This window comes from Pararge aegeria, chromosome 21 (assembly GCF_905163445.1).
Source record: "Pararge aegeria chromosome 21, ilParAegt1.1, whole genome shotgun sequence".
Classification (NCBI taxonomy): Eukaryota; Metazoa; Arthropoda; class Insecta; order Lepidoptera; family Nymphalidae; genus Pararge; species Pararge aegeria.
In genome coordinates, this window is record NC_053200.1 from 4,074,911 (window position 1) to 4,088,153 (window position 13,243).

General features: G+C 34.9%; 1 protein-coding gene across 2 annotated transcripts; it reads left to right on the forward strand.

The window, feature by feature from the left end:
* The first annotated feature begins 1,523 nt into the window (after positions 1-1,523).
* On the forward strand, positions 1,524-10,926 carry LOC120633193 (putative phosphatidate phosphatase). 2 transcript variants are annotated; one of them, XM_039903331.1, is made up of 6 exons: positions 1,524-1,608; positions 3,782-3,933; positions 7,585-7,776; positions 8,866-9,033; positions 9,482-9,658; positions 9,969-10,926. In XM_039903331.1, the coding sequence occupies exons 1-6, from the start codon at positions 1,542-1,544 to the stop codon at positions 10,071-10,073; spliced, it is 861 nt and encodes a 286-aa protein (XP_039759265.1). In that variant the 5' UTR covers positions 1,524-1,541; the 3' UTR covers positions 10,074-10,926. The 2 variants fall into 2 exon arrangements, with proteins under 2 accessions (XP_039759265.1, XP_039759266.1); XM_039903332.1 differs by lacking the exon at positions 1,524-1,608 and adding an exon at positions 2,889-2,963.
* Positions 10,927-13,243: the final 2,317 nt, after the last annotated feature.

Here is a 13,243-nt window from a genome sequence, read left to right on the forward strand (position 1 = left end):
CTGTTAAGAACCTTTTTGGAGATTCAAGATTTAGCATAAACTTTCTACAGCGAGAGACTCAAGAGAGACTATTTTCAGTCTTACGGTCGAAACTAAATTAGGTACTACTTATATAATTTTATTTAAAAATAGTTAACACAAATATTCTCGAGCCTAAGTCGCCATTCCTAAATATTTTTCATTAATCAACTAATAATTATATAAATATGTTTAAATTCATTAATATTCCATATTGCATCACTGTTTTATAAATGAACGCGTCACATATTAGCAATTTGTTATTTACCAAGTCTATACATAATAATATGTAAAGGTTTCAGTGCGTCACGGACAGCTGACACGCACTAATTCTCTTTTTCTTTATAAAAAAAATAGATGATGAAAATATTAAGATACCTTGTACATAAACCCTACGCAATTTTACTGTTTGCTATCGGTTTTAACACGTATAATCGTTTTTGTCTTTTATCAACCCATTACCGGCCCACCACAGGGCACGGGTTTTCTATCAGAATGAACGGTTCTTCTCAGAAGATACGGTTTAGTCCATTGTGGCTCTCCATTACGTAGGGCTCGCACACAAACAGGTTCCTATAGGGTGTTTTTCCAAACCGTTATAGCAAGTTGTATTTATTCGCTTATACGCCCATAATTCTGAAATTACAAATTCCAATTAGGCCTAGTTTATAAGCACTTTTCAATCGTTAAGTCAGTCTGTTTCTTGTGTGTGTAAAGAGTGCATGCTGAAACACACACATAACATCTGTGTTTTTTATTACATTATCGGAAGAGATCAAACTACCATTTACTTTTACGCGTTTAAATTACTATTACGCGTTTGGAAACCTTGCAGCTTTAGTTTTAAGTTTGCGAATACGGTTATCGCCATCATCTCACTACCGTGTAATTCCCATGTAATGTACGCATCAAAAGTGCCACCTATGGGTCGACTTGAATAAAGATATTTTTGACTTTGACTTTGATTTTACTAAAACGGCATTCGCATCTCATTCATTGTTCTGAGATCAAAATTACGCCAGTCGTTGGAATGTTACGAAGACTAACGAATAGAACAATGAAACTTACAAAACATTTTACCTAAAACAATGCATTATATATTCTTACCCAAAAGCTTTTATGCCCTTAAATAGACTAGCCAAAGGCCCGTTTCTCCGTCTAATCTAAACGCCTTCAAGCAATATAAACTCAGCTTGAATTTAGAAGTCTAAACACTTGGTTTTATTGGAATGGTTTCAAAGCGAACGGCGAAATCTGCCCACAGTTATCTCAAAAGCTCAACGTAATATCAATCTCATTTCATAATAATAAATACTCGTATGTACACCATAATAATACAATCAAATGCACAAATCAAAACAAACAAGATGTTATGATTTCCTATTGCCGATAAATATAATTTAGTTGTACGTAAAGGATTTTCCTTCCCTGCGTTATCTATTCTCTGGTGTATATATATATATGTAGAGAGGTTAGAATGAACACATACACTGCAGTTAGTGCTTTGAATACAGACAGACAAGATGTCGCGTGAAGACTCTATGCGGATACTTAAAAAATTCTTCGTTGACATATTTTTAATATCTGGATGTAAGTGCTATTATATCAAAGACCCACCCCCTATACTCTACGTAGTTGCTACGTGTACATAAACCTTTAATTAATTATGACGACAATGATGAAACTATAATTCACCAAAATTTATTTTCCATATTGATTTAATTCATTAATTTAACTTATTCTTTACATTGATATTTTTTAGATTGATATTTATGTAGCGAATTTCTAATACTATTTTTTGTGTCTGTGCGTTTTTATATAGGCCCTGTTCGCTGACAATAATACATAAATATAATAACCTATATAACCTTTAAAAAATTTTGTTTTCTATTAGTTAAAGTTCATGATAATTATTTATTCTTTTTCATAGTTATGTTCAACTTTATACGTTTATTCATTCTCAAATTCACAAGTTAAATATACATTCATCTTTTCATTATGTTTTTTTTTTAATTTGATACACGATTCAAAATTGGAATGAAAACAACTCACGAAACAAATAGCCAAAGTATTCCCATTCAGAAACTAACAAGCAAATACGAGTATATAGTAATACAGCTATGTGTTGTTGACTAAATTTACAAAACCCTCAATTTGAAGACTAATTGAAAACTAAAACTAAAACTACAGAAATGTGAAAAAAACTACTAACATGATAATTTTAATCTAACAATTATTTATGATTTTATTGTATTAACATTTGATTAAGTATTTTTTGATTAACATTTGATTTCCTATTTGATAAAACTTTCAACATAGTTTAAGTTATAATCTTCCGTCGATATGAAAAGTTTTACCTTAAACAAATATAACGACATTATTGGTCATTTAAGTAAACATAGAGAAAGCATTAACTCAAAGAACGCAATTTTTTTCAAGCTAAGGGTTAAATTAAACTTTACACTAAAAAGTAACGAATAGATTTTAAAACAGCTAAGAAATAATATTTATTTTATTTATTTATTTATACTCTTTATTTGTACACCACTCAGAAAAACGAGACAAAAAAAAGAACAAACACATGAAGAATAAAGCAGGATACAAAAGGCGGCCTTATCGCTAAGTAGCGAATAATAGATTTGGTATAGAGGTTTTTATTTAAAAGTATTGTTTGTTTTGTATTTATTTATATATTTATTCAACTTTCAACGACATACTAAAGACGGTTTCTTTTTTTTTTTTAATACTATTAATTTGAGATAGTGCTTTATTACAATTGTACCAATAAAACATATTATCTATGGGCTTGAGTTACACGTATATAACGCGGGAATTAATTTATTTATTCAGTTAGTGCTTTGAACGACGGACGGTCAGTATGTCGCGTGAAGAGTCATTGAGTGTGATTAGGAAGTTTTTCGTAGATGTATTTTTGATATCAGCGCGTAAGTATTTTTTTACTTCGCAAAGCGATAAATAACCAATTAATAAACTATACATCTCAAACAACTAATACAGGTATAGCAAGGAATTGATATAATAATATATAATTGATATTATCAAGCGATTTCACAAAAGTATTAAATAATATAATATATTTTAAATATATATATATATATTAAAAACTTGTGCCCGATTTCTCATATTATTATTGATTTAATGATTCGTGATTTTGTACATTAAAAATAGTGGTTTTACAAAAACATTCTAAAAAGTAGAACCTGGGGATTGGTAAAATAACCCGGTAAAATAAGGCAAGGAGTTAATAAGAAGGAAAAAAAATGTATTTCTAAACTTATTTTGAAGTCAGGTGATCGGTATATCCATCGTTAAAGCTTTATTTCTTGATTTGTAGTTTGTATTGTCTATTAAAAAAAACTGTTTTTTAAACCAAATCATCTTACATATTATTTAAGTAATTGAAAAAACAACTTGATTAGAACTAACAATATATTTAATTATGTACCTACCTACCGAGCATCTCCCAATTAATTAAAAAACAACTTAGTGCGAGAAACATACGTCTTGTCTGGCAGGAGACTTTAGCCGTGGTAAGCGATTTAGTGGTATGATTAGGGGTATGACTACCATACTCCCTAACAGGTAAGCCCGCTACCATCTTAGACTGCATCATTACTTACTACCGGGTGAGATTACAGTCGAGGGCTAACTTGTAGTGGAATAAAAAAAATACAAAATTAAAAACGCCTAGAAATTTTCTCCTTCTTCTGGCTGTCTGATTAAAATACCTATTATATTTCAGTGGTGCTGTGTATATACGCTACAAATAGCCTGTGGGTGCCCTTCGAGCGGGGATACTTCTGCGGAGACGAGAGTCTCATGTTCCCTTACAGAAATGATACAGTGACCACGCCTATGCTCAGGATATTTGGGCTTGGTCTGCCCATACTTGCAGTGAGTAGAATACAAGTTAATGCTAATATAAGTGCTATAACTATAGGTACATATAGTAAGGAAAATCTTGTACGTACAACTAAATTCGCAAGCAGCAGATTAAAGCAGCTAAATTAGCAGATTTTCTTCATTTTATAACATCCGCATACCCTGTGCATACCCTCTATGCACGCCACTGGCTAAGGGCCCCGCGCTTGCTTAATCAGGCATTGCATACAAACACTATATGTCTATGTTACTCTCCGTCCTTTTTATTTACTTTATGCCGGAAATCAAGTGGATCGGTTTTTAGTTGTAGCGTAAAAGAAAAACAAACAAACAAACTTTCGCATTCATCATATTAGTTAAGATATCCATATAAATGGATCATATGACGCCTGATTGGCAAAGTGGGCAGCGACTCTGCTTTCTGACGCCGTGGGTTCGATTCCCACAACTGGAAAATGTTTGTGTGATGAACTTGAATGCTTTAAAGTGTCTGGGTGTTTATATGTATATTATAAGTATTTATGCATATTATTAATTAATATATTCATCAGTAATCTTTGTACCCATAACTCAAGCTACTTTGTGGCTCAATGGCGATGTATGTATTGTCCTAATATATTTATTATAATATAAAAAAAACATATCAAAACTACATACAGAATTGTCTGTTTTCGCGGTGAATAGCAAAATTAAGCTAATACATTTTAGATATCATGGTCTGACGCCAGTGGCGTGCATATGCAGTTATAAACACTTAGGGTAGGCTCTTACAAAGCCTATTCTTAAGTATTTTATAACTCGTACTGGAGATTTTGTTCGTTTTATATCATCTGCATACCCTGTGCATACCCTCTATGCACGCTACTGTCTGCTACAAAACAAACTTGATTCTATCCAAAATATGATAAGCCGCAAATGGCTTCCACAAAGAATCTGGCTCCAGACAAGAATTTCCCTTTTATGCAAATATAATTTGCTATTAACTTGATTAGAAAATAAGATTAAAGCTAACGTATCTACCTTGCTATTTGAAGAGAAATCACTCTTTTTCTTGGCTAGTGCTAGTCTAGTAGACAAAGTGATTAAAAACACATTACGCATTAGTACTACTCAGTGAAGTGCACTTTATATATGCACAAAAGCAATGCCTACCGTAACATTTTATTTGTTATAGAGGATATTTTATAGATGAGGATGTATCCATTTTATGCCATCGTCTTGTTTTATGCCTAGCTTGGGTAAAAAATCTGTGCAGGCCTTGGTACTACTTGTGCGTAAGGAGTACCTGATTAAATTGAAACCCCAGATTATAATTGTATCCTAACTTTAAATAAAACTAGCTGTCCCGTGCAACTTCGTCTGCACCAAACCGGTTATTACCGGAAAACACAAATAAAATGACATTTTCTAAAAATGAATCCTAACTAGATGGATTTATCGCCCCCGAAACCCCTGTATACTAAATTTCATGAAAATCGTTGGAGCCGATTCCGAGATTCCAATTATAGATTATAGATACAAGAGTTGCTCGTTTAAAGATAAGTATAAGATTATTAATAATAATAAAACAATAAAACACATACAACTACAACTTGGCAAGTAAAAATTCTACGTCCTACATTATTTAGCACCAATAAATTTAACAAATAAATAAAATTAAAAATTGTTATAAAATATTGCGTATTAAAAATTTAGAGATGTCATTACTGGCACTGTGGCGTGCACAGGAATTCGGACCAGGCCATAAAGCAGTAAAATGGCATAGAATGTCAAAATACTCCTCTATTGCCAGTTATGGGAAAACGTTAGGGTAGGCAACGCTTTTGTGAATGTATGAAGTGCACGCCACTGATTACTGGCGACCCTACTAAAGTACTTAAATGCTATCGGTTACATAAACCGCTGACGTCTGAGACGGGTATTAAAACTACAATATAATATTGTTATACGTAGATTAATCTGAGATTTTTTTATAAATATAGACGCGTTCCCCTGCGGCTTGAAGTATCAGTCCTTCGACCATTACCAATCTATTTTTATTTATATTTTAAAATCTATGTAATTTTGTGATTGTTTGAAAAAATGTAAAGTATATGTAATGTGTATAATTTGCAAATTTGGGTATTGCACTATCCCGTTTCATGTAACATGTTTCTTCAACCAAAGGGTGGTCTAAAGGAGATCGCTTTAAGCGATAAGGCAGCCTTTGTGCGTATATTTTGTATTATCGTTTATATTGTTAACCTAGCTTTATATTTGTATGCGCAATAAAGACTTCTCCTTCTTCTTCTTAACTGGAAATGGTTTAAGCTTCTCAATATACATAGTACAGTAACATTATAGGTGACATGAAGTGATGTTTCCATCGCCTCTTGATAGAATCTGCATATTTCTCATGCAAAAGCGTAAGTTTTATCTATTACCTCTACGAGCGCATTAGTAATATTAAGATGATAAAGAGTCTTTTTTTAAGGAGTAAGTATACCTACTAACAAAAAGCGACTGTAAAGACAAGAACTTGCTTTTTTAAAGTCGAACATAATGGCGTAAAAATTAAAAAATATGAATAAATAAATAAAATAAATGAATAAATATACTACGACAATACACACATCGCCATCTAGCTCCAAAGTAAGCGTAGCTTGTGTTATGGGTACCAAGATGCCTGATGAATATTTTTATGAAATAAATATATAAATACTTAGACTAATACATAAAAACACCCAGACACTGAAAAACATTTATGCTCATCACACAAATATTTTCCAGTAGTGGGAATCGAACCCACGGCCTTGGGCTTAAAAAGCAGGGTCGCTGCAAACTGCGCTAATCGGCCGTCAAATATCAGTTTAAACACTTCAATTTGTAGTTTATTCGTCTATTCATATAATTCATAGTCATAGAGATCAGTGATGCTATATATTGTAATTATCTATAGGAAATGATAATAATATTATAACAGTATTCAAATGTACCTATCATAAAATTCAATAGTTATAAATGTGGTATCACAGGTCAGCAATGTGATCTCCTTTATATACCTACATTCCTGGTACTAGTAGTTATATAATATTCACATTTTCCACGCAGAAATTGTTTTTCCATTCTCCAGCAGTGTCAAGCTAATATGCTATAGGGTATCTTTGCAAAGTCTACCTAGATCAAAAACTTGCGTCGAAATAGTTTCTGTCTGTATGTTCCATGGCTTTAGCCAGAACCACTATTTGGAAAAGATATAACTGGTCAGTGATTTACGCAAGAAATTAGCAACGGTCAAAGAAATTCGGGTACATTAAGTAGGATTTTACGGCTTCCACAATCAGATAATATCTAAGTTTAAATTTTACAAAAGTTTAATTAAACAAGTCAAGACCTCTTATTTCATACCCATGCTGAGGGAGTGTGAAAATAATATGTAATCCGCCATATTGTGGTGGCGGCCATCTTGAACAGATTTTCATCAATCCGTTCGGGAATTACGATGACACAGACCGACACACACAACACACACACACGCACACACACACACACACACACACACACACACACACACACACACACACACACACACACACACGCGAGCGTCCAACGTATAACACCGCGTCGCGTCGGTTTGCGTTGGGGGTTAAAAAAGAAGGACTTACATATGTTTGCTGTTTTTAGTTCTTCCTCTGCGAATGGGTGCTCCTCCGCAAGGAAGTGGACGATCAACGCATCCTGAGTATATGTATTCCAGCATGGCTACGTGGCTTCTATTGCCCCCTCGCTTCGTTCGCCTTCGGCACCTGCTTCATAGAACTCACGACTAACGTCGCCAAAAACGTTATTGGAAGACCAAGGCCGCATTTCTTTGATGTAAGTTTGAGACTAACTAGCACGATAAATTATATATTATAGTAACGTTTAACAGTTGCCGTTAAACAGATACAAGAGTAGACTGTCCTTCGTAGTAAGTTCTATATGCAATATACATGAATCCTAAGCCTTTCCAAATGCAGGCGGACGGTCTTTAAAGGCTATTATAACATTTTATTTGTGTAGCGGTGATAGCCCAGTGAGTAGGACTTCGACTTCACTTTCGGGGGGCCGAGTTCAAAAACCAGCACGCACCTCTAACTTTTCTAAGTTATGTGTGTTTTAAGCAATTAAAACATCACTTGCTTCAACGGTGAAAGAAAACATTGTGAGGAAACCTGTATACCTGAGAGTTCTACATAATGTTCTCACAGTGTGGAGTCCACCAATTCGCACTGTGCCGGTGTGGTGGACTACGGCCTTAACCCCTTCTCATTGTGGGAGGAGACCCGTGCCTTGTGCTAGATAGCGATGTGATGATAACATTTTACAACAGGCTGTATTCCTGAGAATTTTCCTTAATGTTCCCAATGGCGTGTGAAGTCTACCCTTCTGCACTTGACAGTGTATTAGATTACGGCTTAGTCATTCTCATTCTGAGTAAACCGGTACCCTGCAGGAGACCGGGATAGGTTAGCGATGATGATGATGTTCATAGCCGGGATCATACTCTGATCCTTCGGTCCGAAAACATCAAACTAGACGACTGTAACTTCTAAACATCTAGCAAAAACTTGAAAGAAAAAATCCGATTCCAATAAAAAGCTTTGGTACTAATGCGAATCCTGTAGCCTTAGTACAATATTTGCTCGCTCTCAATCTAGGATTCGTTTTCGAGGATGGAATACTTACTTGCAAGTAAGTATTCCATTTGCATTTTGTTATAGCTCGAAGTAGCCTACAATTCTTTAGCTCGGGCTTTTGACATAACGTTTGTAAAACTAAAATCAAAGTACTGGATTTGCGATTCTGAACTGAGTGACATTAGGTAGATTTTTACTTTGGCGATACAGAGTTTAACACTCGAAAATGACTCCTCAATTGGTCACTAAAGTCCAACGTGTGTTAAAACGTATGCTTTCTCTTCAGCTATGTAAACCATCAGTCGACTGCAGCCTGCCCGAGTGGCAGAAGCGCTACGTCCAAGCCCACGAGTACCAGTGCATGGGCGACCAGACGGACAAGTTCATTGACATGCACATGTCCTTCCTTAGCGGCCACTCTGCTTGGTCAGCCTTCACTATGTTTTATTTGGCTGTAAGTAATACAATCTGTTGAATTATTAGCACAGTAAATATATAGAGGCTTATTAAAAGTTACAAGGTGTTGCCCGCGTTTCACACACCCACCAGTCACACACGAACACAGACACACTCAATAATATGTAGAGTAGGTTTTTACGTGTGTATTTAGGCACTAACCGCTGGAACATGCATTAATAAAATTTTGCAACTAACAGATCGAGGGGCTGACTATTACAAAACAAGTAAGTTTTTACTAAAGCAGTTTTCACGGTTTATTTTTTATATACGGTACTGAATGTATACTGTTGCAAATACATGGATAATTGATTATAATAATCCCCTGGAGTCCGAAGCTCTAACCACTAGGCTTTTAAATACTTTATATTTCTTTTATGTAATGTACGCCATCTATAGATGACTTTTTGAATAAAGAATTTGACTGTGACTGTGGAATATTACAGCTCTACCTAGAAAAGAGGATGGTCTGGCGAGGTACCCGTGTACTCCGCCATTCTCTGCAGTTCGCGGCCGTGATGCTGAGCTGGTTCACGGCACTCTCCCGCGTGTCCGACTACAAGCACCACTGGAGCGATGTACTGGCGGGCTACTTCCTTGGGATGACGTTCGCTGTTCTCATTGTACGTAAAATACGTCTTCTTTATTGTTTTTTCGACCTTCCGGGAGGACATTACGCTTGGTTTTTTATAACGGAGCAGTTTTAAAACGGCGCGTATTGTTGGAAGTTCCTCACTCTGGAGCCCTAGCCGCTGGTTGCATTTTATACAATTAAACATTGTTGAACATCAAAATTTGAACAAATATATTAAAGAACCCATGTCCTTTGATTGAGAAAGCAGGGTCGCTGCGCACTGCGCCAGTTGCCTTCTTTATTTTTTTTATGTACTTATGCTATGGGTAAGTACTAATTCCGAATATCTTTTTTTACAGTGGACTTGGGGCACAGATATTTTGGAGCCAAAACGGAAACACAAGGCGCTACCGCAGCACGAACTAAATTCTATACACCACCAGCAAATGGCGGCGCCAGCGTAGTTTTTAGTTAGTTTTACCTTTTGCCGACTATTTAGTTATTAATTATACATATAACTACATTAGTTATATAAATTTTTTGTAAGAGATTTAACGTACGTACGTTACTTATTAAACTAAAAAGCTGCCAATTTATCCGCGGACTAAATGCGAACAAACAAATGACCGTTCGCTAAGTGAAGGGATAAAAAACATTTTAGTCTTCCGCAAAAATTTGCATAAATTTTAATTTATTTCTGCTTGTAGAAATTTAAAACAAAATACATATGTTGTTTTCCTCTAAATTACTAAAACGACCTAATCTAAACTCATCTGAAATGTTCATGACCTGTCATTTGTTTGATTACATTTGATCGGCAGATATATTGGCCGCACTTTAGAGAGTGGTCATTGTTCTAGTAACCAATTACCTCGTTGGTCTAATGGTCAGCACGTTCATCTATGGAACACAGGGTCTTGGATTTGATTCCCGGGTCGGGCGAAGATTTGATAGGTATTGATTTTTTTTTGGTGAATAATTCTGTTCACTATTCACATAGTTATGAAAATAGTTATGTCCACTGTGCAGTCCCGCTCCTCGAAGAGCACGTTAAGCTGTTTGGCCAGGCCTATTATCACTTACAAGTGAAAATAATTGTTAACGCCCACCACCTCGCGTTGGAGCAGCGTGGTGGGTCTATTTCTATCAGAGAAGTGGCCTATGCCTAGCTCTGTGACGTTAAAAGGCTTATGATCATGTTGTAGTCGTTAAGTTACTTTTTTTCTGGATTACTATATGGATGGATCTCAAGGAAAAATATCCAAAATCAATAAATAACCTCAATATAGCAATGCACTGTGATTCGTTTCAAGTAAACATAAGTTAAAGTTTAAGTTGGTCTTGCCAACCGTATCTCCATACAAAAGTAATCGAGCAAATACATCGCGTTGTTACTTTGCTTTTTATAAAATTAAGGTACATAAAACTTTATGTTATCAATATTAAGTAGTCATAAGATATTAAATAAGTAATAATTTATGTAAATAATAAAAAAATGAATAAGTAATCACAACTATTTTTTTGCTATTTTTTTCTTATTTTAAACTTGTAGACTCAGACCTATACTCATACAGTTTGTAAAATATTTTATTGATATTTAAATACTAACGGACCCCTGCGCCATCTGTCGGGCTGATTTGTGAATTTAAATCATCCAGGGTACCACCCAAACGCATACCAAAAAAATCATTCAAATCGGTCCAGCCGTTAAGGAGGAGTTCAGTGACATACACACGCAAACAAGAAATATACATATAAAGATTATACCTTCTTTATTATTATAATTGTCTATTTTGTCTTAGCATAGTATTAGCGTACAATTGTACGTCGGTTTTCTCGTAAGAAAGTTACCTTATATAACTTTTAAAGAAATATAATATTCGACTACAAGTTAGCCCTACACTGCAATCGCTCATGTTGGTAGGTGATGACTGGCTAACCTGTAAAGAGTACGGCAGTTATATTAAACCCATCGTTTAGTATTTATTATCATCATATCATATATTGAACGCTAAATCACTAAGTATCATTTTTTATCATTATTATAATTTTTTATCATCACATATTTGCCGGTAGGCCCGAATCTTCCACCAGACATACTCGTAAATTAAACTTCAAATTCTTTATATTGCAGAAATATTTTACACAAGGTGTTTTAGAGTTTCAGTAGGTATAGACAATAGGCATGCAAAATGTTTAAATAATAAATACAAAATCACATTATGGAAACAAAATGTATAATTGTAATCCAAATAACAATAAAATTAAGTCAATTATTTTAGTATTTTTATGTCACATGTTTTTCCTATTTTTTATTATTGTATCATTCTATATATATTCTTATTTCTACTAAGTATTTAATTAGAATTTTCTTAAGTTTTTGCTTTAGTAATATAATCTGCTAGTTCTCTCGGTAATTTGTTATTTATTATAGGGGCCATATTTTGAATACGTTAGCCAAATTGCTAAATGAGTGCTAAAATGCTAAAGTATATATTATGCTAACAATGTAACTACGACTTTATTAGGAGCAAAATCCTACCAGGTGCAGATCTAATGAGGTTCTGATAGGCGTCCACTACAGAGTACGGCAGGGTACTTTTGCATACCAAAAATATACAAAAGTGACGTTTGACAGCCGTGCTCGCGAGATTTACGCCTGTCGGAAGGCTGTCGTGCGATACGTTATCACCCTGCCAGTGTCCTCTAGAGTTAGTTGAAAGGACGGAGTACTGTACTGACGGAGACTACGAATGTATTTATCGCCATCATCTCACTACACATTTTTTTATGTAATTACATCACAGAGCTCGGTGCTCCAATTTGGCCAATTGCGGATTGGTATTCATGATATTTTAATTACGTAAAACGCACATAGCTTAGAAAGGTAGAGGTGAGAGCTGGGATTCGAACTCACCCTCCCCGAAAGTGAAGTCGGGCTCGTACCCAATGCGCTATCACCCCTTTGCCTCCTTTAATTGCTTAAATTAAAAACCCACATAACTCAATAAGTTAAAAACGCACATAACTCAATAAAGTTATAATAGGTGCGTGCCGGGGATAGAACTCGGTACCCTCTAAAAGCCGAAGCCCTATCCACTAGGATATCAGTGATAAGGTCGCCATTACATCCTATGTTAATTTATAAATGGTTTTTAAAACTTACTGTTTCTTTTTGGTGTGGTTCGCATTTATAGCATTTAATAAAATTTTAAGTATTACGCTTATAGTAGTATGGATTATTTTAGGATTATCTCCTTCGTGTTTCTTCAGTTAATCGCGTTATCTAATGGATCGGTCACGCAGCCACCCAGCGCTGCACTGGTTTTCGGAAAGCGGTGGCTCGGTTACGCATCTTTTCTGTTTTAATTAGCTTTTTTAAATCTTAAGTATAATTTAGTCCAGGTCAGTGATTATCTGTTTTAGAAAGAAAATAATTCTTTATGTGTTGCAAAATTTTACTTTGTACATAACTAGCTATTGCCCGCGTTTACTGTGGTTCTTGCAAACCTTGGTTTTCCTGGCATAAACCTACTTTAGGGACTCTCCGTCATTTTAACTAGCTCTGTGGCAAAAAACACGTTGTTTAAGTGTAGGTTAAAGAAAAGACAAGCAAACAAATAAATAAACACAC

Excerpts from the sequence above, each read along its gene's own strand:
- LOC120633193 (XM_039903331.1), top strand. The coding sequence starts at position 1,542 with ATGTCGCGTGAAGACTCTATGCGGATACTTAAAAAATTCTTCGTTGAC. Across the intron at positions 9,034-9,481 it reads TCACTATGTTTTATTTGGCT|CTCTACCTAGAAAAGAGGAT; the intron begins GTAAGTAATACA and ends GGAATATTACAG. Across the intron at positions 9,659-9,968 it reads TGACGTTCGCTGTTCTCATT|TGGACTTGGGGCACAGATAT; the intron begins GTACGTAAAATA and ends CTTTTTTTACAG.